Source organism: Stegodyphus dumicola, chromosome 5 (genome assembly GCF_044657685.1).
Source record: "Stegodyphus dumicola isolate Sdum_Otavi_A_Nest chromosome 5, ASM4465768v1".
Taxonomy (NCBI): Eukaryota; Metazoa; Arthropoda; class Arachnida; order Araneae; family Eresidae; genus Stegodyphus; species Stegodyphus dumicola.
In genome coordinates, this window is record NC_140772.1 from 129,545,922 (window position 1) to 129,572,888 (window position 26,967).

At 34.4% G+C, this 26,967-nt stretch overlaps 1 protein-coding gene across 2 annotated transcripts in view; it reads left to right on the forward strand.

The window, feature by feature from the left end:
• LOC118190852 (dynein axonemal heavy chain 6-like) overlaps positions 1–26,967 on the forward strand; it is a 77,255-nt gene that overhangs the window by 23,594 nt on the left and 26,694 nt on the right. For both annotated transcript variants that reach the window (XM_085817063.1, XM_085817062.1), the window contains exon 3: positions 7,767–7,853. In XM_085817063.1, coding sequence (XP_085673189.1) covers positions 7,767–7,853 — 87 coding nt within the window. The remainder of the gene's footprint in view (positions 1–7,766; positions 7,854–26,967) is intronic.

The following is a 26,967-nucleotide window of genomic DNA, read 5'->3' on the forward strand; positions in this document are numbered from 1 at the left end:
AAAATGAATCATCTAAGGTATGAGGGATAGTTCTCTTATTTTTAAATTGGCAAACAAGCGATTAGAGATTAGGGAGGTGAGAGCCTGTTAAACTACCATTATTAGGATATGTACATATCCTAATTTAGATAAAAGTAATTCAGATGAAAGTAAGTCTAAAGCCAAATCTATGGAAAAATGAAATATTCTAGTTTTCGTCTATTAGGGAAAATGGGCAGGCCTTCATAGGGAAAAAATGGGAGTTTCACTTAATTTTCTCCTTCATATAAAAGGGTAGATTTAGAAAATGAAGAAAAGTTCTGAAAACAGTTTTTCATTATCTTACTCTTACTTTTTAAAGGTTAATAAGTTATCATAAGAATACCCTTTTTAACCGTATACTGCTTATAGGAAATATTTTCTTACTCAGGTTTTATACTAATGCATTACAAGATTTCACATTTCATGGAAATATACATAAAGTTTTACTATTCCTAATGAGTGGAATGTTCTTAGTGGGTGTAGGATCCAGCCGTGTCCGGCGGCGTAATTAATAGACTCAGATTTATCTAAATTATCTACCATCAACGTAAACTATATACACTTTGTACAAATAGAAATATATAAAAAGGTAGGACTGTTAAATTTATAAAATTGCTACACTGAGCATACTGAGCAATCGGCCTCTCCCACCGAAAGCCAGTCTCCAACTTACCGTTTTTTCCGCCTAGAGGGCGCTACCTATTTTCAGAATTACAGTTTCGGAGAACCAGGCACTACACCTTCCACCTAAGATTGTGGTTGGGCAGGATGTCCAAACACATTCTGATAACAAAGCCTGGTGCTCACAATTCAACATTATAAATACTAATCAACTAAAAGTAAATGTAAAATATTACAACATTTGCATAACAAAAGAGTTAACTCTTACAAGTATACATTTTAAAGAAAAACTTCTAAATGGTTAAGAATGCTACATTTAAATCATCTAATTGCTGTAAGTAACTAATTTCAATAACTTTACAAATATTACTTAGTAAAGATATATCTTGCAGTTAGCTTTAAAGAAAATAAGAAAATTAACAATTAATCTAACCACCAAAATTAAAGTCTTTATGAATTGTCCATAAATGTTTTTGGTCTATGAAAAGACATAAATAAAAAAAAAAAAAGGATATTCAACCTTCTATCAGTCTGGATAAAGCATCTGCGTTACCCATTTTGATTCCTGGTAGATGCTTCATGTCTATTTCGTATTTTTGCTAAGCAAAAGCCCAACGTTGTAATCTAGATGATTGCGGTGCACATTTTGTCAGGTAAGGTAAAGGATTATGGTCGGTGTAAAGTTCAACTTTGGATCCAAAAACCCAGGTTTCAAATTTTTTCAAACTTCACACAATAGCATATGCTTCTCTTTCTATAGTAGACCACGATTGCTGAGCTCGAGTTAACTTCTGACTTGCATAGGCTATGGGATAATTGCGTTCATTGAAATTTTGTGACAAACATGCTGCAACTCCTATTTGTGATGCATCACAATGTATAATGAATGGTTGTCCCAAAACTGGTGTATACAACGATGGAGCTTTAATCGGAGCATTCTTGAGTTCCTCGAAAGCAATATCGTGCTCTTCTTTCCATGGTATTTCCTCAGGTATCTTCTTCTTTGTGTGTTCAGTAAGTGGATATACTAATTCAGAATATTTTGGAATATAGTCCCTATAATAGTTACATAGACCTAATAAACTTCTGAGTGTCTTCTTGGTCTTCGGTTTTGATAATCTGGAAATTGCTTCTATCTTCTCACGATCGGCTTGATGTTTTCCAGATCCGATTACATGACCCAAATATTTGATTTGCGGTTTGGCAAAATCACATTTGCTGATATTGACTGTAAAACGAAGCTCTTCCAACTTAGTGAGTATCATATCCAAATGAACCATATGAGATTTCCAGTTTTTTGAAAATATTGCGATGTCATCAATATATGCTCTGGCAAAGTCTTTGTATTCATGGAGTGCTTTATTGATTTCCCTTTGAAAGGTTGCTGCAGCATTTTTCCGACCAAAACTCACAACTTTGAATCTGTACTGTTGTCGATGGGTTTTAAACGAAGTGTAATCACGACTTTCAGGATCCATAGGAATAGCTCAATAACCTCTTAGTAAATCCAGTGTTGATATTATATTAGCTTGTCCTATTGAATGTATAAGTTCTGAAGCATTTTGCATAGGAAAATCATCAGTAATTGTCACAGAATTCAATGCACGGTAATCAACACACAGTCGAATTCCTCCCGTCTTTCTTGTTTACACAAACTATACGATATGCAATTTCTTCACTGCTTTCTTCTATTAAATCAAGTTCTAACAGCTCTTCAATTTGTTCATCAACTCTGGATTTTAAAGTTTCAGGAATCCGGTAGATATGTGGCTTTTTCCTTTCTTGATTGGGTTTTAATTTTATTTTGTGAAAACCTACCTTTGCAATTTTCACTTTACCTGTAAATAACGATTCGTGCTTTCTTATGAATTGCTTAATTTGCTGCTGTTGATCACCGTTAAATGTTCAAGTTGCAATTTTTGGAGAACAACTTCCATATCTTGAGAAGAAGCTTGCGGAGTTGGATGAATCTCTCCAAATTCTTCTTCGTTTTCGAAAATAACTCCCACAGCATTTACTCTAGCTATATACTTTCTGATTTTATTCACGTGAACATGTTTTACTTTCCCATCTGAAAGTTTGACTTTATGTGAATGAGGTGAACAGTATTTTATAATCTTCCCTGGACCAGTCCATCTTGCATAAAGTTTATTGGACGAATCGGGAATAAGCAAATAAACTTTGTCTCCTACTTTGAATTCTTTAGGTATAGCTCGACGATTAAACTAATTCGATTAAAGCTGCCTGTTTCTCAGATGCTATCAAGGATGCTTGATCAGCTGCTCGTTCTAAGTTTATTTTCATTTCTTGTAAATAATCAACAACTGATTGCTTCATATTTAAGGGTATCGGTATTTCACCACTCCAACTAGATTTCAAAACACTCAGTGGACCACGTATCTCTCGACCATACATTAACTTGAACGGAGAAACCCCTGTAGTAGAATTGGGAACCTCGCGATAAGCAAAGAGCAAATATGGTAGATACTTATCCCAATTAGATGGATCCATGCGGATGATGTGATGTAGAGCGTTTTTCAAAACTCGGTTGTACCTCTCGACAAGTCCATTACTAGCTGGATATCCTGGAACTGAAAATCTAGTATGACATCCAAGACGCTTGATAAATTCTTGTGTCAGTTGAGAAATAAAGTTAGTTCCTTGGTCACTTGCTATAATTTTCGGAATACCAGTTCTTGTAAATATTTCCAACAGAGCATCACAAGTAGCTTTTGCCGTTAAAGAACGTAATGGAATGGCCTTCTGGCCACCGTGAATGTTGATCCATTAAACATAAAACATTATGTTTTCTAGCAGACGGAGGTTCTATAGGACCTATAATATCGATATTAACAACTTCGAATGGTAAATAAGGTCTTAGAACTGGGGTAATAGGAATTCTATCAGTTATTTTTTCGGTACTTCTTAACTGACATGGTTCGCAAGATAGGCAATATTCGGTAATATCATTATTCATATTGGGCCAGTAGAAATTATATCTGATTCTCTCTTTTGTTTTCTTTATTCTCATGTGAGCCCCGAAAACAGATTCATGTGCTAATTTTAAAACATCTTTTCTTCGACTCTTTGGAAGAACTAACTGCTGAACCGAATCTCCCATTACTTTATCCTTATGAAAAATTATATTTTCAAGTTTCACAAAATTTCTTTTCCCCTGCTTTAAATTAATTCTGACTTCTTCTAAAGTCGGGCAAGACATCTGATCCTCTCGAAATTTTAATACATCATTACGTTAATTATTTTCTAATATCTGTATTGGAGTCGTTACTGAATGTGTGCTGGCATCTCAATTATCCCTATTTCTTATTTTAGTTTCTTCATATGGCTGAGGAATGTTTATTTCAGGCGTATTTACGTAGTCTAAACATTTATTTGTTTCGCTTTCCAAATTCATTTCCCCCGTTAAATTTGTTTCCCCCTTTCAAACCGCATCCGTCGCGCAAGAGTTCAAAGGTCTGTATGGGTAATAAACAATCTACGTTCAAGCGATCTGTTACCGCCGCCAAAATGTCTACCGGGTAGCTTAATAAATCAGAATCCTCATCTTTCAGTTACATAAATAATTTTATTAATTTCGCTTCTATTTCTTCGCCAAATGCAGTTATTAACTTCATTTTTCCATTATCTTGATCGGTTGACGGTACAATATTACTGTTTAATACCGGAATTTGTGTATCTGAATCGATAATAGCATCAATTTCTTTATTTTCAACTAATATTTTCACATATTGCAAAGGCTGAACTTCGACTTGTTTCTTCTCGAGGTATTCTGCATTAATCTGGGCCACAACCGCGTCACTTTTCTGTGATTTATTACTTTCGGAAGTAGTTTTATTTTGATTTTCGTGTTTAAATTTCTTCTGACAGTCTTTAGCTATATGTTGGAAAGATCCACAAATATAACAATCCTTTTTTAATTTAGTAATTTTGGGCAAACCATCCGGTCTTCGCATAGGAGGGGGTACATAGCGGGTACTTTTGGTTTCAATATTCGGTGTTTTCTGAGAATAACTACCGATATCATTTAAAGATTTTATCTTACAAGCGAAGAACGTGTCACATTCCTTTCCGATTTCCGCAGGTTTTAACCAAGTATCGCCTTGTTTTACATTTATATGCATGGCTGTCTCGTGATCAAGAGTTTGCATTAATTTATCGGCTACAATAAAACATGGATAGTATTTAAATCATTCGCATTCCTTAAAGTGCAATAGTATTTCCACTGTGTCATTAACCGTGCTGCAAATTGTGCATGTGTTTCCCCTGACTGACGTTTAGCCTTTCGAAACATATCCAAACATGCTTGAGCAGTTGGCTGATATTCTTTTAAGATTTTATTCTTAACTGCTTCGTAATTTTTGACATCATCTTCACTAACATAAATCAAAGCGTTTGTTGCATTTTCACCTAAAAGATTTATCAAAATTTCGGCTTTGTATTCTTCTGGTACATTTTTAATCTTAAATGATCTTTCCAGCGAAGAGAAATAAAGGGTAAAATCCTAGTATACGGTGCAGCCTTGGCGCGACTTTGAAAATTATCGCCAACACCAAAAATGACCCAAAGAACGTCTATATATATACACACATAGTACACATAGTATATATACTATATACATAGTATATACTATGTTTAAATATATATTTTCTTTGAATGACTCGTTAACTACTCATCATATATGTCCCGTTTTCACTGCTCATCATAAAGTCGCCAAAAGTAGTCAAATACCGTGTGCACCGGATACTAGGATTAAGCCAAATAAAGTGTCCAAGATTCCGAACGAGTCGGAACGGATATCGTTAAAGCTTTTATGCTTTTAATTAAATTTTCTAACGATGTGTTATCCGAAAGATTAAAATTAGGCGAAGCTCTAAGTTTTGCGATTTCTAATTCGTGTTCTTTTTCCAATTTAAACTTTTCTAATTCTTCAGCTCATTTCCTATCATCAATTATGGATATTAGCACAGATTTAACGAATTCAGGATCAGTTTTATAATCATTACTGTTAGTAATTGTATCTTTCAGTTCTGTGAGTTTAAGACTTTCATTAGCATTCTGACCTAGTTCTTTTGCCAATAAAACTAAATCTTGTTTCTTGAGACCTTTAACCGAGAACATTTTGAGACTTTCTTATAACTTCGTAATATAGCGCTAATTAGTTCTCAAACTATTATAGTAACTTATAATTTATCTCATTATACAGTTTACGTAACTAAATTTAAAGTCACTTTAAAATAATAGGTAAGTATAAATCACTTACCTTTTCTCCGTTGAAGCATTAGTTTCGATTCTAATCGTGTCGTACTGCGACAGTGTAGGATCCAGCCGTGTCCGGTGGCGTAATTAATAGACTCAGATTTATCTTTTAATTTATTCACACCATCAACGTAAACTATGTGCACTTTGTACAAATAGAAATATATAAAAAGGTAGGATTGTTAAATTTATAAAATTACTACACTGTGCATACTGAGCAACCGGCCTCTCCCACCGAAAGCCAGTCTCCAACTTACCGTTTTTTCCGCCTAGAGGGCGCTACCTATTTTCAGGGTTACAGTTTCGGAGGACCAGGCACTACAGTGGGTACGTCGATCTTGGATATTTAATTCCCTCAATAATGTTTATGACTAATTGAATAATCCATCTCATAAATATGCTTATCTTTTAAATATGCTAATTGAAAGTTAAATTAGTTGAATCAGTATTAAATGTATTTAAACTGCTGATTGATGGTTTCCAATGATTCTTGGTTTTTACGTGTATACTGACAAGGCTAGATAAAGTGAACTTCAGATTCTTTCCACTGATAGTAATTCTGAAGTCGATAAGAATCTGTTAAGACTCATTTTTACGTAAATAAGTTGCTTTGTACAGCACGTTTTCTAAAACTTGTTTGGAATTCTGGGTAAATAACTTAAATTTGGTGAAGGTTCTATCCTCATTTTGGATAAAACAGTAAATATTCTACAGTGGAGCATTCTTATTTTGTATTTAGTTTTTAATAATAATAAAACAGTTCTAAGATAGGTATTCTGTACTGAGGAAATAATGCAGTAAAATTTGAGTGATTTAGATAATCTTTGGAGTTTTTATCCTGAATAAAAAAGTAATATTTAGCAACATTAATTAAATTACAGTTGTCGAAAATGCATAGAAAGAATCTGTTAATAATCGCATAATGCAAACGTATACATACAATTATAAGAAAATGGAACAATTATTTGGGTGCAATTTTGTATTGAAAAGGCATTATTCCTAATTAAATGTGTATTAGTAAGGAACATTTAACTGATATAGTATATTATGAAGAAATTTCTGTGTTCGAGATGAATGAAAGTTAAAATATTCGAAAATATGGTAGAGATTTTGGTAAAGTGTCTCTTACTGTTTCTTTCTTTGGTTCCTTCTGTAAATATATATATATATATATTTGTAATGATATATGTCGTGTAAAGGTATGGCAGTGTTTCACAATATTTCGTTTATAAGAGAGTAAATTGGTAAATAAATTAACGAAAACTGACATTCACGAAATTCATCTTAGTATATGAAATTAAAAAATAGACTATATATGAAATTGTCTAGTGAATTAAGTTCGAAGAAATGTGTTAATTATGCGATAGAAATAAAATTATATCAATAAAACAAAATTTCAGAAGATGAAATGATAACCATATATATTTGTATTATGTAAAAAAATTATATCAGAAAAACCATTGTATAGGACACCCCCCCCCCGAAAAAAAAAAAAAACGAAAGCATTAGAATTCACCAACAAATCAATCATACTGTGCTTTCTTCCGAGGCTATGCTATTTATCTATCGTTACTTTTTACATTAATTTGAGGAAAAAAAGTTTCCTCGTACAAGACAAAATAATTGCTGGAATAACTTTATGCAGTTTAGCAGTAAACACGGGGAAGAATGAAAAAAGCAGAGAAATAATCGAGAAATTTTTTGCTGACTGCACTTTTATTAGAGATAAGTCCCTCTGAAGCTTCGACGAAACTAATCAACGACTATTTCTTACTCATTTAAGTTTTTAATTATTAGACAATTATTAGGCTTCTAAACTTCTTGAATTTTACAATTATCTGTTTCAGCCTGGTTTTTCTGAATTCCGTAAATATAAGCGAATCAATGAGACCCGAGTTATAACTCCCTATCAACCTGAAATACCAGAACAAACGGTAAGTTTAATAATTACTTTCATTTAATTGTTATTCACATAAAAATTCTAATCTGAATATTAAAACATAATTAATAAAGTTCTTGAAATTGCGCATTTTTCATATCTTCTAATATTTATTTTATATTTCACAGCAGGTGCGCTTAATAATATTGATTATTGATTCGATTTCAAATGTCTTTGTTTTTGCATTTTAGATAGAAATACGGAATAACTAGTAATGCATGAAATTAAAGGAAAATTTTATAGAATTTATGTACAAATGTTTTATGGGATTTCCTTTATCGCAAGAACATTATCAAGATGATAATGAAATTCAAGCTACATTTATTCTAGTATATGTATCATGGACTCGTTTCAGAGCCAGAGCCGGCTGTGATGCCTCATAAGACGGCATAATTTAGGGAAGGCAAAAATTTTAGAATTTAAAGAACTGAGCCAAAATATTCAGGAATTTGAAAGTTTGTAGAATTTAGGAGAATAATTGAGAAGCAGAATTTAGTGGTAACAAAATTTTAATCTTTAGAATTTAGGGAGGCACAGGATAGTAGACTTTAGAGCTCGCAGAGTAGCAAAATGCCTAACGCTTAGCTCTAATTAGTATTATTTCTATAACGGTAACAATAAAATTTTCGAGATCACGGGGACATCATGAACACAACATACTCAAAGTTCCTCCCCCTCCGCACAAAAAAGTATGGTGTATGAGCTAGAGACCTAAAAGAGCATGTAGGAAAATGTCCTGCTCAGTTAAAATGGTAATTAATTGCCCTCGAATGAATTTCTGATTATCAAGTTCAAAGAAATTAGATGTACGATTATGTAACTGACCATTTCCTTCTACATTGCTTTGTACTAGGTTGGATTTGAAAACTTTTCCTAATTTACCGCTATAATGCTCACCAATCAGTTTTGTTCGATTAAGTACGTCCAGCTTATTGAAGATCAGTTGATGACAACGAAATTAAAGCCACATTGGATCGATCGTCATAGGTATATTGTGGAGAGGCTGACAGGTTAGGAGATAAAACACGCAGAAACTAGTGAGGACATTTCTTTTGCGTATTGAGACAAATTTCTAATTGTTAGAAAAAATGCTTAAAGAGAAGGAAATCGATGTAAATTAGCCAAAATGTCTGGGAAGGCTTCAAATTAAAAAGCGCATGAATATTTTTTCGAGTGTTGTTGCTACAAAACATAATAAATGTTTTGTAGCTTTTAATGTATAATTATCCTAATATCATTTTAGAATCAATGTCATAAATTACAAGTATTTTAAAATGTGAAATTTTATTAGGCTGTGATTTTAATAGGGACTTTTTTAATAAATATTTTTAAAAAAATAAATAAAATTTAATAGTGGCATGTAAATTCATAATTACTAATGTTATATAATACCTAATTTAATTGCTTATAACTGGCTACTTACCCTTAAAAATTATCTCTGGATATTGAAGCGAGTTATTTCCTTTCATTAACCCTTACCGTGGTCACAAGATAAAACACAAAAATGTAAAAATTCATGTAAAACTCATTCTTCGCATCTAGTGAGACTTAAAACAGTGAAAAACAAGTTATCACCTCTGGTGCTTTAGTGGCTTATTAAAACCTTAGAGTATATTATCTGAGTCACAACCCCTGGAACTCTACACGAAGCTAAAGGCCCGTCCACACGAGAACGCTCCCGACGTATTTGACGTAACTTTTTTGACGCCGGCGTAAATTCGCAGGACGCAGAAGACGTAAAACTGAGTACAGTAAGACCCCGCTTAACGCGGGGGATACGTTCCATCAAAGTAGAGCGTAATGCGAAACAGCGCTAAACGAGGCTTATGAAACAGCGCTAAACGAGGCGATGTAAATATTGGGGTTAGGGGAAGATGGCTGGGAAATTGGTTAGGTATTAAATTTAAAAAGTATGTTTTTTTAATAAAAATAAAACCAAACATTTATTTCTTAAAGCCCAAATTAATACCACATTATTATTTCTTGCAAAAATAAAAACAAAATATAAATAACAAAGCGAATATTCTTAAAAAAACAAATAAAATTCTCAGTCAGTCATATTTAGTTAGCCTTCCGCGTTTTCAGTGTTCTGCCTTTTTGTGACAAAAGCATCTAATGTTGTTTGCCTTTTTCTTTTGCGTTGTTCTCTTAAAAGTTCTTCATAAACGGATAGAGCATCTCTAACACCACGCCTTACTTTTGAGCTCCTGTCAAAATTCGGATCATTTTCAATGAATTGATCCATTATTTCAGTTATGGTAGACAAACTCCTTTTTACAAACGCCATCGAAAGTTCTTTTTGCTCTTCTTCTGAATCACTGCTGTCAACATTTTTGTTTTCTTCTTGTTCAGTTAATTCCTTGAGCTCATCATTAGAAAGACTAGCCGCTGCTTCTTGAATTATTTCTTCGACATCTTCCACATTTACCCCTTCAAAATATGTCTGTACAATACCGCACCAAACAAGAAATACAAGTACACTCTTTCGGATATGTATTTGAAACCTATCGCTGCATAATATTTCGGGGAATTCCCGTATGCTGCGAGCGATTTCGTGGAATCCCCGGGTTGAAATAAAAGAGCGTTAAACCGAAACAGCGCTAAACGAAACAGCGTTAAGCGGGGTCTTACTGTACGCTCCTTTTCAGCTTTTTCGCTCGCGACGCGCGCGTATAGCCAATAGCCAACCGAGTTCTTATCACGTGTCATAATCAGAAAACCTTCTTGCTTACCCGTTTCAATATGGCATCAGAGTCACACAGAGATGAGTTTTTGCTTAGAAATATAACTGTATACAGCAATAAAATAATCAGCATTATTCACGCCATCTTCAGATTTCTCAAACCGTACATATTAGTATACATTTAAAATTCTCATTAAAGGGAAAAACTGTATACTTATAAAGCAATGATCTGACCAGTATATCCATATGCTTCACCTATTTATAACACCGTAAGTAATAGGAACCTAAATAAATTACAGTTTCTACGAAATCAAAGTTTCTGCCTTACAAAATTCTCCTTAATTATTATAAATATTGGCTATATCATGTGTAATAAAAAGCTCTATAAATATCCCAATATTAAATACACCAAAAACTGACTTCAGCAATATAATAACTTCTAAAATAAAGCAGTTGACTGTGAAAGAGTATTCAATAAAATACAATTACGAAATTTTGGAGGAAAGTTACAACTTGTGTCATACAGCAATCATTTATTGAAGTTTAATTAAATTACCTTTGCAACGACTTCTACTTGTTACATTATTTTTCAAAAACCTTGCTATCACAGATAGCTGAGTGGTCAGCGCGCTGCTCTGCTGGCGGAGGAATGGAAAGGTGGCAAATTCGAACCTCACCCGTAGACGGTATAATTCAGTTAGCTTTTCTCATTTTGAAACGTGTTTCTTATATTTAATCACGAATCATTATATTCTTATTTTACCTATTATTATTGTTTTCATTTCTTATTTTATTCATTATTATTATTGTTTTTAATTTAGTTTAAAAATGTGCAGTGCAAATAGAAATCTTTATGTAAAAATATATCTGCATCTCTTTATCATATATCATCTATAAATTCTCTCTTTATTTTTACTTTATTGCATATTTTATCATGCACATAATTTCTCATAAACTTTCCAAAGTTTGAACCTCATTCTAAATTCAAAAATAAATAAAAAGAAAAACAAAAGACCAAGGGAGAGCGAGTTAAAAAAAATATGAAGTTGGTTTTATTATATGGTGGATGGTGTATATAAAGAGAATTAAGTACTTTAATTCTCTTTATATACTGTATTCCAAACCAATTTTATAAATCCTAATTTCATACGATATAGAAGCTGCAAGTCTGTCAAACTGGTTGATACTCATCCTGAAGGAATTAAAAAACAAGTAATATACCCCCCCCCAAAAAAAAAATTAAGTCAATTCCTACTTAGGTCCACAAAGAAAAGTTTAAAAATACAAAAATAAATAAAAATACAAACATAATTTTTTTAATTAAAAAAATTTTAATATGTGAAAAAGCTGTATTAACATCAAGTGTCATTCACTGCAAGTTTAAAAAATTGTATTTGAACTTTAGTGGATGAATAAAAAGCATTTTATGTACTGAAAATTTGAACAAGATATAGGGAGAGTGTGAGCTAATAGTAGGAATTTAATAATTCCAGATATTCCTTTCGCAAACAAGGCAGTAAAAAAAAAAAAAAAAAAAAAAAAAAAAAAAAAAATCTCTTTGAACAAGTCGCTCTAAATAAATCTTTCGGACCCATTCTTGCCATTTTTTGCGGTTTTGCCTCTGCTTAATAATTGCACATAATAGTAAAGTTTCAGCTATAAAAAAAATCATCTGACTCGGACAACTTGCCGCAAACATACAGAAGAAAAGCGAAGTAATAAAATACAGCTCTGTTGACGCTATATTACAGCGTCACGTGATTTTTGCGCAAAATAATTCTATTGGTTAAACGCACTCTTCGCAAGCGTACTCGTTTGGACGCTTTTACGTAAAAGCGTAAACGTAAAAGCGCGTTCGTCAGCTACGTTTCGAGCGTACTCGTGTGGACGGGGCTTAAGACACTAACTGCGTTGGACGAAGCCCAGCTAACTTTAAGAACTTGCCCAATCGTGCCTACATCAGGCATTTCAGGTTTGTTCTGATCAGTAGGTCTCTCTCTAGGCAACAGTGACAACAGCCAATCTTTTTGTTATGAATCATGCTGATTATGATTTTGCTTCTCATTTTAACCTATGCCACTTGACATAAGAATCTGTTTACTATTTACTAAACCTCTAGACTGAGTATGTAACAAAATGAGACATTGAATTAAAACAAAATCAACAAAAATCTAACTGTTAGTAAAACGTAAATAAAGTGTCACTTATCTTATTTCAAATATGCCCAATAAGTGAAGTAATATTTAATGTTACTTGATAAATTTCATAAAGTTTATTTTATTCTCAAACTTATTAATAATAAAGTTAATTAAGATATGTTTAATAATAATGCATCCTACTTACGGATCTATATTTTATTTTTAGGATGGCATTACAAAAGTGAAATTCAGGCAGAGATAATATTTTTAATTGAATTTATTCAGTTCCCATTTGCTCATAGGTCCTTAATGGTTTTCATTATTGGTCCTTAAAAGTCCTTAAAAGTACTCAATTTCCGTGTGCAAAAATGTGTACGAAGCCTGTGTTGTGTGGTTTGTGGGTAAAGTGAGCAACCCACTTTTCATCACCTGTAACCATCCTGTTGAGGTACTCGTTACCTTCATCGTGGTATCGCTGTAGAAAGTTAGTACTGCTTCCATGCATTTTGTTTGCTTTTCGGGTGTAAGGCTCTTTGGTACCCACCTGGCATATAATTTCTGAAACATGGCATATTTCTTTTCCATACAGATTTAATTTATTTGCCGTCTATTCAAAGGTCAGTGAGATACTGGTAGCATGTCCATCTAGCACTGGAAGATTCATGGTTTGAATACCACATAATTGATTTTAGTGTTTTTTGTCTCGAAGAAATATAATGCCTCTACAAACTGATCTCTCAAAAGCAAAATTTGATCAAGACCAAGGAGGCCTCAACTCTCAGTCTTCTTAAACTTCAATGATAAAAAGGAAGAATAGATAAATTCTGACTTTTCAATTTGTCTAGTAAAAACGTTTCATTGTTTCTTTTCGCCTTGGTGCCCTATAAGCAAGTCTTGATACTGCTCAATAATAAATCCAGCTTTGACAGATACCATCGTTATTCGAAATATAGTTTCTCTTTTTACTTTCTTACATTGACAGCTGTAAATCAGCATACACTAAGAGCCCAGAATTTTTTTTTTGTTCGTTAGCAATCAGTAGCATAACAAGGATATACGAGTTTTAGTTACGCCACAGGTTTGTACAAGTTTTAGGCTCTAAATATATAGAAAACGGACTATTTTTGTCGCCAGAAGATTAACACGCACATCTTTACAGTTTTAAATAAAAATTTAGAAATCAGAGTTTCATCCTTAAGTTTCCTTTTCTATTCAGTTACTTTTTCTTGAAAATATTCATATTTCATTCCACAATTTCAAAAATACCAGTAATTATTTTTTGGCAGACTAAATGCTTTCTAATAATGTGGCCATATAAATATATTATTTTATCGTGACTTTTTAGTCCACGTAGCTTTTGTTCTTGTACTGACTGTGTTTGACATCAAGATAGGAGAGCAAATAAGGCAAATTAATTATTCAGAGGCAACGCAAAATGACAGAACGATTCTAAGTAAATACTATTGTTACAACTTTCGTATACACGTAAATAATTTGGGTGAAATTGTATATAAACTGCAGTATCTCTTGTATGAAAGGCTTCAGAATAAAAAGCATCGCTTGAAAAATAGGTGTACAGGGCGAAATTTATCACTGAGATAAATGGCACGCCAAGTTGGCTGTGGTTTTGGCAACTAATTTTTGTCGGGAGAAATCGCCAAAAGTCACTGAGCTTGGCGATTATGTTGCGACATTTTTGCCTGATCCCTGTGAAACTGTAACTGACTATGCTGTGACGAATAATGAGTGCTCGGGATCGACGAATTTCCTATGCTTGTGGGAAAAACCCCAATCCTTCCGGTTAGCTCAAGGACGGGCCAGTAAGAGTATTTGAAGGATGACTTTGGCGTCTCACCCCTTCTGAGTGTATCCGTTTCTTATTTTGTTACAAAACAAGAAAGAGAGAGAGAGTTATCTGGAAGATGCCATTGAAGTTAAGAGTATCTTGCGTCCGAGAAGCTCTGTCTTTTCCTTGTGAAAAATAATGCAGTATTGTCGTTTTTGTATACTAATTCAAACCTTGCTATAGCCTACAACCCAATTGTTACCTTGTAAATAAATCTAAAAAGACAGCCTGTCTCAAAGTCTTACATTCCGGGAGTTCAACAACGTTCGTTTAATGTATTGTAACTGGCAGCTGTATGATTGTTTTCCACGGAAGCAGTTTTAGTTTGGTCATCAAACGAGAACTCTCTTGTTTTACTCCGCAGAGAATTCGGATCATCAGGCTCCATAATTCGAGTCAGCATCTTTAATTTGTGGAACCGTTCCGTGTTCGTAAATATTTCAGTGTAGAGAAGTATAAAAATTTAATCTAAGAAGTGCCCCCCCCCAAATTAACATCATCTTTAATTTTGCATTACCATCAGTGACGAAAAATGATGTGATGTGGTGTATAAAATGTATTGTGAAGATTAACCGCTATAAAGAGCTTATAAAAATTGTCACGTTTATGCTCACGAATTCACGATTCTATTTTTTTTTTATATAAAAACAAAACATTTAATGAAGAGCTTATGTACATTATTTACATTATTGAAAGCACAATCATACATATATTATAAATTTTCCCATCATAGGGCCAATATTCGTTTATCAAGAACAATTACCGCTATGCGGCCAAGAACACATCATTTCAAGGCGTCGCCCTCAAGCTAACTAACAGAGTATTACATTCCTTCTCTGCCGCCAGTCACGTGACCTAGTCGGCGACAGACGGTAAAAAATAAAAGAAAAACTGAATCCATCGGAGGGAAAAAGAAATAATTTCAACAAACTCCCCCCCCCCCCCGATGAACAATAGGTTCATCATAAATTTAACTATTACAATATTACTATAACAATAAGAGACAAATAAAAATTACTTACATATACAGGTCACATTATATCAATAATTTCTTAACATCAAGAAAATTTTTTCTGAAACTATAGAAAAAACAAAACATTTAAATTAACATTTCTCAAGATCACCACAAATCATTAAACCAAGGAAAATAATAATGAATAAATGAAAACATTATGAAAAAGAACATTTTTTTTTCTATCATCAGTTTATCAGTCATTCAGTCCAAATTTTTTTTAACCAGTCACTGATTATTGCAATTACTGATATCATCAATTTCTAAATTGTACAATAGCTGCACTGGACGTTTGATTACCGAATTACCAGTTTTCACTTCACACGATCTGATCATTCCATCTCTACCAATAAAGGTTTTGGTTATTCTTCCTAATTTCCACCAACTTCTAGGTAAATTTTCATCATGAACAAGTACTATATCATTTACGTTGAATGTAGATGGTTTCTTCTGACCGGTATAATGAGCAGATCTCAAGCACAGGAGATATTCTTTTTTCCATCTGTTCCAAAAGTGATTTATTAGATTTTCTCGTGTACGGAAACGTTTTAACATTACTTCTCTGGAACCTGGTAAATTCAAGTCATTCCTCCTTACAGCTGGCAAACTCAAGAGTCGTTTACCAATCAACAGGTGGGCTGGAGTAAGTGCGGAGGGCTCTTCAAGATCAGAAAAGACGTATGTTAATGGACGCGAGTTTATCATCGCTTCTATTTCATGCAAAAGCGTTTCTAATTCACTTTAAGTCAAAGATGATTTCCCAATGTTCTTTCTTAAACTAGTTTTTACACTGCGAACTAAACGTTCATAAAAACCGCCCCACCAGGCAGCATGTTCCACAATGTATTTCCATGTGATTCCATGCGAAGCATAAAATTTTTTAACTTCAGGGTGGTTAATCACTTTCCACATTTGCTTTAATTCAAGTTCGGCTCTTTTAAATGTTCTAGCATTGTCCGAGTACACAGTGGAACACAAAACTCTTCGGGATACGAACCTGCGGAACGCAAGTAAAAATTCTTCAGTGCTCATGCCTTTTACGAGCTCAAGGTGAATAGCTCTTGTAGTAGCGCAAGTAAACAATAAAATGTAGTATTTGTTGTCATTTTCTTTTACATACAAAGGACCTGCAAAATCGAGTCCACAAATTGCGAAAGGTGGAGATTCATTAACTCTATCCGCTGGAAGAGGTGCAGTGATTTGTTGTCCAGGACGTACATTATATTTTTTGCATATTAAGCATTTACTCAGGATTGATTTGACGTATTGTTTAAGAGCCAGAATTTTTCACGTATATGCACTAGAGTATCCGATACACCCGCATGATAAACCTTTTCATGAGCGTCTCGTACTACTAATTCACTTAATTTATGTTTTGAAGAGATTACTATTGGATGTTTGTTGTTAAATAGTAGGTTTGACTTTTGTAACCGACCTCGTACCAAAAGTAGACCTTCATCTGATAATATGGGATTTAATTCGAACAATTTTGAATCTTTTGGAATATGCTTGTTTTCTCTTAGAGACTCTATAACTTCAGGAAAACTATCTTCTTGAGCTTGTTTTAACCAAAAGGTTTCAGATTTACTCATTTCTTCTGCTGAAATTTCCGCAAAATTTCTATTTTTCCTTTTTACTTTTAAATTTGATATAAATCTGAAAATCCAAGCAGTCACACGATAAAGTTTTTTCAAGGAACTAAATTTTGTCAAATTCATGAGTGGAACATTTTCAGTTTTGTCTGCTTTGATCAAACACGCTAGGATAGCTTCCGATTTTCGAGATTCTTATGATACATCATGTAATTTTGACGTCGATTGTTTGGGTTTTGGCCATTGACTTTCAGGTAACGAAAGAAATGCAGGGCCATGCCACCATTTCGAAGAATTTATCAGTTCTTTTGCAGAACAACCCTTTGTTATTAGATCTGCAGGGTTGAGTTTTCCTTCGCAATGTCTCCATGAACAAGGATCTGAAATTTCATGTATTTCTGAAATTCTATTAGCAATGAAAGGTTTCCATCTTTTAGCTGTACCTTTAATCCAATGTAGAACTATTTCCGAATCTGACCATAAAATGACATTTGAAATATGTAGAATATTTTTCAGGTAGTTGGCAACCCTAGCCCCCACCAGTGCTCCCATCAATTCAAGGCGGGGAAGCGTTAATTTCTTTAATGGTGCAACACGTGATTTTGCCAAAACAAATGTAGTTTCAAATTTATCTTCATCAGTTCTGTATCTCAAGTATGCGACTGAGCCATACATACGCATTTGGATTAGCATCACTAAAAATGTGTAACTGAACAGTGTCCCTGTCTAAATTTGGTACATGAAAATAATATCTGGGAATTTTCAACATTTTAAGTTCTTTTATTTCAGAGAGCCATATTTTCCAGTCATTTTCGAGTTCTCCAGAAAAGATCTCATCCCAAGGTACCCCTTGAAGCCATAGCTGTTGCAATAAACATTTAATTCGAATTACAAAGGGTGCGATAAATCCAGATGGGTCAAAAATTTTGGCTGCTATTTTTAATACATTACGTTTGGTACATTCAGTGTTTATAGAGGACAGTAAGGGTGTTAATTCTAGTCCTAAGACATCTTTATCATTGTTCCATATTAAACCTAGTACTTTTAAGGATGTACATGGAGTGTCACTATTGAGAGGGATTAACTTTTCCTCAAGCCATTTCTGCTTAAGCTCTAGGGAATTGGTTTCGAATTTTCTTAGATTTAGACCTCCTTCATCAAGAATTTTAACAGATTCATTTGATAGATTAAGCGCTTCTTCAACAGTTGTCGCTCCAGAAAATAGGTCATCCACGTAAAGATTTGAGTTAAGCATTTCAAAAGTCTTAAAGTTAGAATTCTTGTACTTATCAATGTGATGTTTTATTGTGCAAGCAAGGATGAAAGGACTACAAGTTACACCAAAGGTTGCTCTTGTCATTTTGTAAGAAATTACACTCTCTTTTCTATCAAGGTTTTTAAAATAAAGAAATCTCAGATAATCTCTGTCTTCTTCTGCGATTGATATTTAAAGGAATGCCTTTTCGATATCTGCCGAAAAGGCGATCCTATTTTCGCGGAATTTCAAAATAACGTCCAAAACATTTGGATTTAGATTTGGCCCTGGGTGAAGACAATCAATGAGAGAAAGAGCATCATTTGATTTTGAAGAAGCATCGTAAACGATGCGTACCTTTGTTGTTGTTTTGTCGTCTCTAATTACAGGATGGTGAGGCATATAATAAGAATTAAGTGTCGAGCTGTTTTCAGGGCATACTTCTACAATTCCTAAATGTTCTTGTTCCCTGAGAATATTGTTGTATTCTTCAAATAACATTTCATTACACTTAAATTTATTTTCTAGACTAGCAAATCTTCTTTTAGCCACTTCAAGATTATTTCTCAATAAATCGCGAGATTTGCTCCATAGTAACTTTGCCTCATAACGACCATTTTTAAATTTCAAATTGTTTTGAAAGTCATTTATGATTTCTAAATCACTAGAATTCGTTTCGTTATTCTCAACAATACCCATGACTTCTAAATCCCAAAATTTCTTCAGTTCATCATTTTCACTCTCAACTGATACACTACAACAATTTATTCTTCTATCTTTTGATTCGATCTGCCCCTGAATAGTATGTCCGAAAATAGTTTCTGCAATGTATAAATGCTTCCCTATTTTTCCCACAATACCTAATTGAATTTGCCATAAAAAGTCTGACCCTAGTAAAATAGTTATTTCCCGTTCATGCCCTGTATCAGCAGGATTAAATCCTCTCATTTTCAAGCGTTGAATCAAACCTTTGTCTGGAATTTTGACTGTAGCGCCAGTTATTTTTTCAACTACCAAGGCTTCAATATTTATGGAATTGTTTGTTTGCGAAACATTTTGTAATTCAAGAGAAACTACGGCAAATGATGATACATGTGGTTTTCGTCCGCCAAATGAATATACTAATAAATTTTCTTTTCTAATAGGCTTTAAATTCAGTTTTCTTACTAAATTTTCTTTTATAAAGCATTTTTCTGAACCACTATCACACAAAACCCTTGCATGGATTTTGTTTTCACCACCAGAGACACATACAATACAAGTTTGGAGTAATGTAGAAATAGTTTTATTTTTCTGTTCAGAAACGGGATACTAAGGTTGTGGATTTATCTGCGTTAATATTTTCAGGACTTTCATGTTTTTCTGATTTATTACAGAACAGCTCATTGTGAAATTCATTACCACATTTCGAACATGGGGTTAATTTACTTTTACAGTTAGAAGACAGGTGTGATTTTAAGAAACACTTGTAACAGCGTCCTCCCTTCTTCAATTTAAAACGTTTCTCTTGGTCTGTATACCTTTTGCAACCCAAGCTTGTATGATCCGAAGAGTCACAAAATACACAAAATATTTTTATAGAAGTGTTCAAGGCAGCAGCCGAAGGAACACTTTTCTTAGAAGAAAAGTTCTGATTATATTTTTGTTTGGAATTAAAATTAGTGTAAGTGTCATGTATTTTATTACTAGAAGAATTATTTACTAATATTGTGGCCTCACGGGCACGTAAATCTTCTCTTATAAATTCCAATAGGTCATTGACCTTATACTCATTTTCTGTATAATTTTTCTTATGAAATTCTAGAACCATGTTTTCTGGTAACAATTTTAACAGTATAGGCAAAAGTAGATGCCCGTATGAACCTGTTGTTACCCCCATTGACTTGAGATTTCTGATATGTATTTCACATTTATCATACAGATTTCTAAGTCCCCTTATATTATTTGATGATTTTACTGGCTCTAAGTTCAAAATTTTATTTATATGACAGTTTATGATTGTATCACGCCTACCATATCTTTCGTTTAACAATTTTAGGCATTCATCATAATTTTCATCAGTGAGATCAAACCCTGATACAACATTATATGCAGTACCTGTCAAAAGAGATTTCAGGTATTGAAATTTACTTATTTTTGACAAAGAGTCATTGTTATCCACAGCATTCTTGAAACAGTTAATAAATTTTAAATAAGTGCTGGGATCACCAGAGAATTTTTCAATATTTAATTTCGGCAACTTAACTGCCGCGACAAATTTACTTTCGATTACAGGAGTTACAGGTACATTTTGAACTACGTTAACTTCGGTATCTGCTTTACATTTTCTTAACCTATTCTTAATTTTGGATTTCATACTCAAAATTTTATGAGAGTATTCTTCAACCGATTTTAATTCTTTTTCATATTCAGCTTTATCTTCAATCAATTTATCTATCTCTTTATCAATTTCATTTAAAGAATTTTCTTTTTCTGACAAAATATCCTGGCACTCTAACAAGGAATCTGTGTCAGTTCTTTCAATCTCTGCTACCAGCAAATCTTCTGCTTTATTTATTTGTTTAGTGATTGCAGATCTGATAGCAGCTCTTTTCGACTTTAATTTGTCTATATTTTCCATATTTCAAGTAATGGAATATAACCTTATAAAATTCAACAAATAATTGTAACAAAATTTAAAGTACAGTATTTCAATATTTTAAGCACTTCCTTTAAAAACAATATACTTATAGTCCACAAATTTCCTTCGAATAAGACCAAGTATTTTTTTCAAGCATCAATGAAGTATTATTCTTTCAAGTAATATTTCAATAAATCAACATAAATATTCAATACTTTTATTTAACTCAATCATTATTTTTCACGATTGAAAGAAAATGGCTTACCTGATATTTTCAGGTATCCTTCTATTATTCCAGCATAGAACTATATTCAACTATATTCAGTTTCGATTTTAAAGTATCTAAAGGTCCGAGAATTTCGGCACCAAAAATTACATGTATAAAAATTGTCACGTTTATGCTCACGAATTCACGATTCTATTTTTTTATATAAAAACAAAACATTTAATGAAGAGCTTATGTACATTATTTACATTATTGAAAGCACAATCATACATATATCATAAATTTTCCCATCATAGGGCCAATATTCGTTTATCAAGAACAATTACCGCTATGCGGCCAAGAACAGATCATTTCAAGGCGTCAAGCTAACTAACAGAGTATTACATTCCTTCTCTGCCGCCAGTCACGTGACCTAGTCGGCGACAGACGATAAAAAATAAAAGAAAAACTGAATCCATCGGAGGGAAAAAGAAATAATTTCAACAGAGCTATTTATTAAGTGCTATAAGTGCTACCACGTCCATAAAAATCTTAGGTTGTGAGTAACGATATCATCTTCATATTCCGAGCATTAACCATCATGTCACGTCTACCAATCCAAGCGGGTAAGTTTGGCTTAGATTGGTTTAATTGATTATGGCAAAGCACGTGAGGGCTATCTGCTTGAGGAGAGGGATGCCTTCGTGGACTTTCCAGCGGGTAAGTTTGGCTTGGCTTGGTTTACTTGATTACGGCAAAGCACATGAGGCTATCTGTCTGAAGGGAGGGATACCTTCGTGGACTCTCTAGGGGAAACTGCCTCGTATACATGTTATACATGGGGAGGGAGAATCATGGAAACGTGCATGCAGCTAGCCTGTTCGCAAGGATTCGAACACCGGACCGAACTACCAGTGTTCAGCAACTTTATCGGTCAGCCCCTCGAGGGCCAGGCGGGTAAGTACCTTGGTCTTTTATAGAGTGAATTAAATTATTTTAAGTGATTTTCGGAATTTAATTTATACATATTCAAATAACTGTTTTTAGTCAACATTATTGCCTTAATCTAAAGTTGAAGGAAATACACCGATTGGCCATTACATAATGACCACCCTGTTAATAACATGTAAGACAACCTTTAGCTCTCAAAACTGCCAGCATCTGACGTGGTATTGACTCCACAATGTGCTCATAGGTAATCTGAGGTATCTGGTATTAAGGGCTCACCAACTGGTCCTGCAATTCCCGCATATTGTGAGGGAATAGCGTGGCAGAGCGAATTTGGTTTTTCAGGTGGGACCATAAATGCTCTATTGGATTAATGTCAGGTGAGTTTAGAGGCCAAGATATGACTTGAAAGTCACTGGAATGTTCCTTGAACTACTCCCTGATGATTCGACCCTTATGACATGGTGCATTATCTTGTTGGTAAACACCATCCTCCATCTGAAATACTGTCGTCATGTATGAGTGAACTTGGTCTACAATGATGTTCGCGTAGCGCACAGACGTCAGTAATTGTTCTGTGGGGATCATGAGTCCTAATGTGCTCCCTGAAAACATTGGCCACACCATAATACTAATGCCACCAGCCTGTCGCCTTCTAACTGTGCATCTGGGAGATACGGTTTCGTTTGGAAATTAGCGTATTACCACATGCCCGTCGGTGTGATGGACCGGAAAACGTAATTTGTTGGACCATGCAACTTTCTTCTATTCTTTTAATGTCCAATTCCGATGTTTCTTGGCACATTGCAGAATCAGCTGCCGATGACGGGCCGTCAGTGCAGGAACATGGTTCGACATCCGGCTGCGTAGCCCCATACGCAGTAATGTACGTTGCGCGGTGTGTTGAGAAACATTGTCTGGGTCGCCACTGTTGTAGATGGCGATGATTTTGGCTTTGTAACTCTTCGGTCACGGAGAACAGTGCGTAGATATCTCCGCTCTCCACTGAAATCAATGCGCCGTCGACGACACACTACTGGCCGCCGACTAGTCGTTTCACCATCCATACACCTCTTTCGATATGTGCTCATAACAACTGTACGTCAACAGCCTGCTAAAAGCGCCGTTTCTGATATTGATGTTCCCAGTTGCTGAGCCATAATGATTTGACCTTTATCGAAGTCTGATAAATTACCTTGTAAGATATATTCTAATTTTTAATAGTTATTTTAAGTTTATGAACCTTCCCTATCCCTTCTAACTTCAGCTTACAATTCCTTACCAGAATGAGGTTTTAAAATCGCATTAAATGCAAATGAGAAGTAGAATGAAAGTATTTAAGTTCCTCTGACTTCGAGAGAGAGAGTTAGGATCTCTGAATAGCGCGCATTTGCCTTTTGGCTACGTCTCTCTAACTGTTACTACGCTCGGCCGTATTACGTGCCTTTTGATAGCTTCGCTGACTAGTTTTAATATTACGGGCCAACTAAGTTACAATTTTTGTTAACTTCGGCTAAATCTCCTTATTTAGGAAATAGTTCTTATTTCTTTAGATTTTAAGTTAAGCCCGAGAGAAGGCTTTGTTATATACCCTGAGAAAGGAGCCGACTGTACATTTTATTTGGAGCAAACAAAGGGTAATTAACTCTCCGAGTTTACGTTTCTGTTCTTGGACTTAAGCGATTATTCCCTTACTAGTTCACTAGGTTCCTCAACACTTAGTTTACTAGAATAAAATGCAGGAACACTACATTGGCGCCCGAAGTATTGTAATGAACCATGTTGTTAGATAAAGGAATTACGCTGACCCGTCGGAACTTTCAAATTCCTGAGCCACTAGCAAATCCTATGGAGGGATTTGGTTTCATCGTAGAAACCATGCGAGCAACTATGAAGCCAAACGCAACTTTTGATGGCAAAAGTTCTGTGATGACCTTCCTAGAGCAGCTGGACCTGCATTTCCCTTTACATCCCGTAAACCAGCTGCAGAAAGTTACAATTGCTACGGCTAACCTAAAAGGCCAGGTCCTGAGTTGGTTTAAGGGCACTGGAAATTTCCTGTTGGGGGATCCAGGTTCCGAAACCTACATATGGGAAAATCTTAAAACCGCGCTATTATAAAAGCGTTTCCCGTAGTAAAGCCCCGAGCGAAGCTGGAAGCAGAGCTCTTCAGAAAATATCAGATGAATTTAGATTTAACTGGCTTCATTTTGAGATAGAAATAGTCAATCTATTGTATAGAAAGAGGCCGGATAATGAACTAATTGAAGTAATTTTGCCGCGTCTACTTCCGTCAATTCAGGATTTCCTGGAAGTAAGAGACCCAGCTCCATGTAATCCTTATAGGTGCGACCAGGTGAAGGATGAAAGCTGGCAAATAAAATAATTATCCCGAGTAGTAGCCTCTAAGCAAGCCCAGTAGTTTTATGTAGAAAGAAAAATGGCCTCCCACCCTCAGATCCGAATTTGTGGAGACTCACCGTTGATTACCGTAAATTAAATAGTATAACTAAATATCCTACGTATCCCCTGCCGATAACTGATGAGATAATACGAAAAATTCAAGCTACTGAATATATGACTACGCTAGACCTGACGCCAGGATATTTGCCAACTGTAGTAAAACCCGAGGATGTCCAGCAAACAGCTTTTATAATGAAGTCAGGCCTGTATATTTTTTATAGCAGAGGTCCATACAAGTGAAGCATAAACTAAAACTGGTCTGATAATGAAATACAAACAAGGCGTTTTTTTCCTAAGATCCATACTTGAATGCTTTCCAACAGTGAGAATTAGACTATTGATAACCTTATTTGCTTTGTTTCTAATCTTGTTAATATGATCATTCCATTTTAATTTAGAATTAAAAGTTACACCCAAATACTTGGCAGTCTTGAATAAAGGAACAATTTCTTTGAATAGTCGTACAAGGTAAGCAATGTTTGAAAACATACTTTGATACTATTGTTATTATTCTCGCATGCAGCAGGGAATTCCTATCCCTGCTCTTTCCAGATTCCTGAGTGAATTCCGAATTGGGCCTGACGTCTGAGAAAGTTCATAAATAGTATTCTCCAGATGAGGTATAAGCTGAGGTGGAAAAAATTTTGAAGCCTATTGCTTCCTGCGAGAAAATGCCAAGACTGAAAGGAGCTGTAGAAAGGGCTGTGATCAAGCACAATTTAGCTGGTCACGTGCCCTAAAGCAGCGAATCTAATGTCATGAAGGAACGTGGCTTGCCAGCTACTGCACTAATTGAAAAGATATATGCACATAATTCAAAATAATTACATGAAATATTCAAAAATTGCTATGTACACTATTTACATGGTGAAGAAATGTTCTTTTAAGAACAGCAAAGAAATGGCTGTTACTTTTCAGGCTACTAGGGGCCGAAGACTGCCTGGCTATGTGGTGGCATGTAAAATTCAGTATGTCAAAAATCACAATAAAGGAATAAACAGTCTTAAAATTGCTTGTTATGTCCGAAATCGGAGAATAACCCTTAAAATGTTCGTAAAAATACTGTGACGTTCAGACATATGCACCCCTCGGACTTACAGGTGCTTAATGAAAGATATCTGTTTGTCAGAGACAGAATGGACAGCAGACCTTTGGAAGAAAGCTGCAGCGGAAACCCCCTGGTGTGGTTTCCGGACATAAGGGACTAATTAAGTTTATTTTCCAGGTTATAACAAAAACGAAGAGAGGGCTTTGTGTAAGCGCTTTTGATGCTGAAAACAAGTGAAAGCAGACGCATCCCAGCGTCGTCGCCGTGTCAGCGGCCTTTGTATGAATTATGGCTAAAATGATTCAATTAGTTTAATATTTATTCAAGAATTTCTTATTAAGTTTTTAAAATAAATATTATAAAAGACAACCTGTCTTTTCTTTCATCCAACCCGGATGTTCTGACGTTACAATACGAATAGTTCATCTGAAACACTGTTGGGTCAGTTGCGGTGCATAGCCGCTTTATATACTACATCAGCAGCGCATGTGGCGTGGTTTTGTTCCTGGGCGAGCCCATTGTTATAGATGGAGGGTCGCCATAATGTAATGACTCTTCGGTGTATGTTGCATTTGATTTGGCGTTTCGAATAAGAAATCCTTCATTTTAGGAATCTGAATTTGTGTAAAGAGATCGCCTAATATCTGAAGTGTCTATGTTAGTCTGCAACAGTTACTTTCATGCAAATGAATGTGTAAAAAAAAAAGAATCACCATAACTCCGAATGTTTGGAATTTTAGCTGTTATTTTGACATGTCACTTCTAAGTCGTTTTAAATATTAGAATTTTCTGTTAGGAAATTTAAACCATTATTTTGGGTAAGAAATTATAAGAATTCATAATTTATTATGAGTGTGTTGAATGAAAAGATTAGAAAGTCTTATTATCTTGTTTTTAAACTGTTATTATATTGACATTTAGCTAAGAGCATTTATTTTTAAACTGCCTTTGAATGCATACTTTAATATAGATAGAAAATTTCGATGGTCTGAATAAAAAGTGTGTTGTATTATCATAAGTCCTCAAGTTGACCAATTATACCTGAATGCGTAATGCATGTGTTACAGTGTAAATTGTTTTGAATTTCTCTTTTTAATCGGTTGAATTTGTCGGGGAAAATTGAAGAGTACATTTTGCTTCTAGTAGTTGAAATTTGCCATTGTTTAAAAATATGCCTCTTTTAATTTTGATTATACTATAGAGGTATATCATGATATTCTTAGCAAAAGCTAGTAAAGAAGATCTTGGCTGAAGAGTTAGGGGAAAAGGTCGGATCTGAACTTAATGATTGTAAGGATT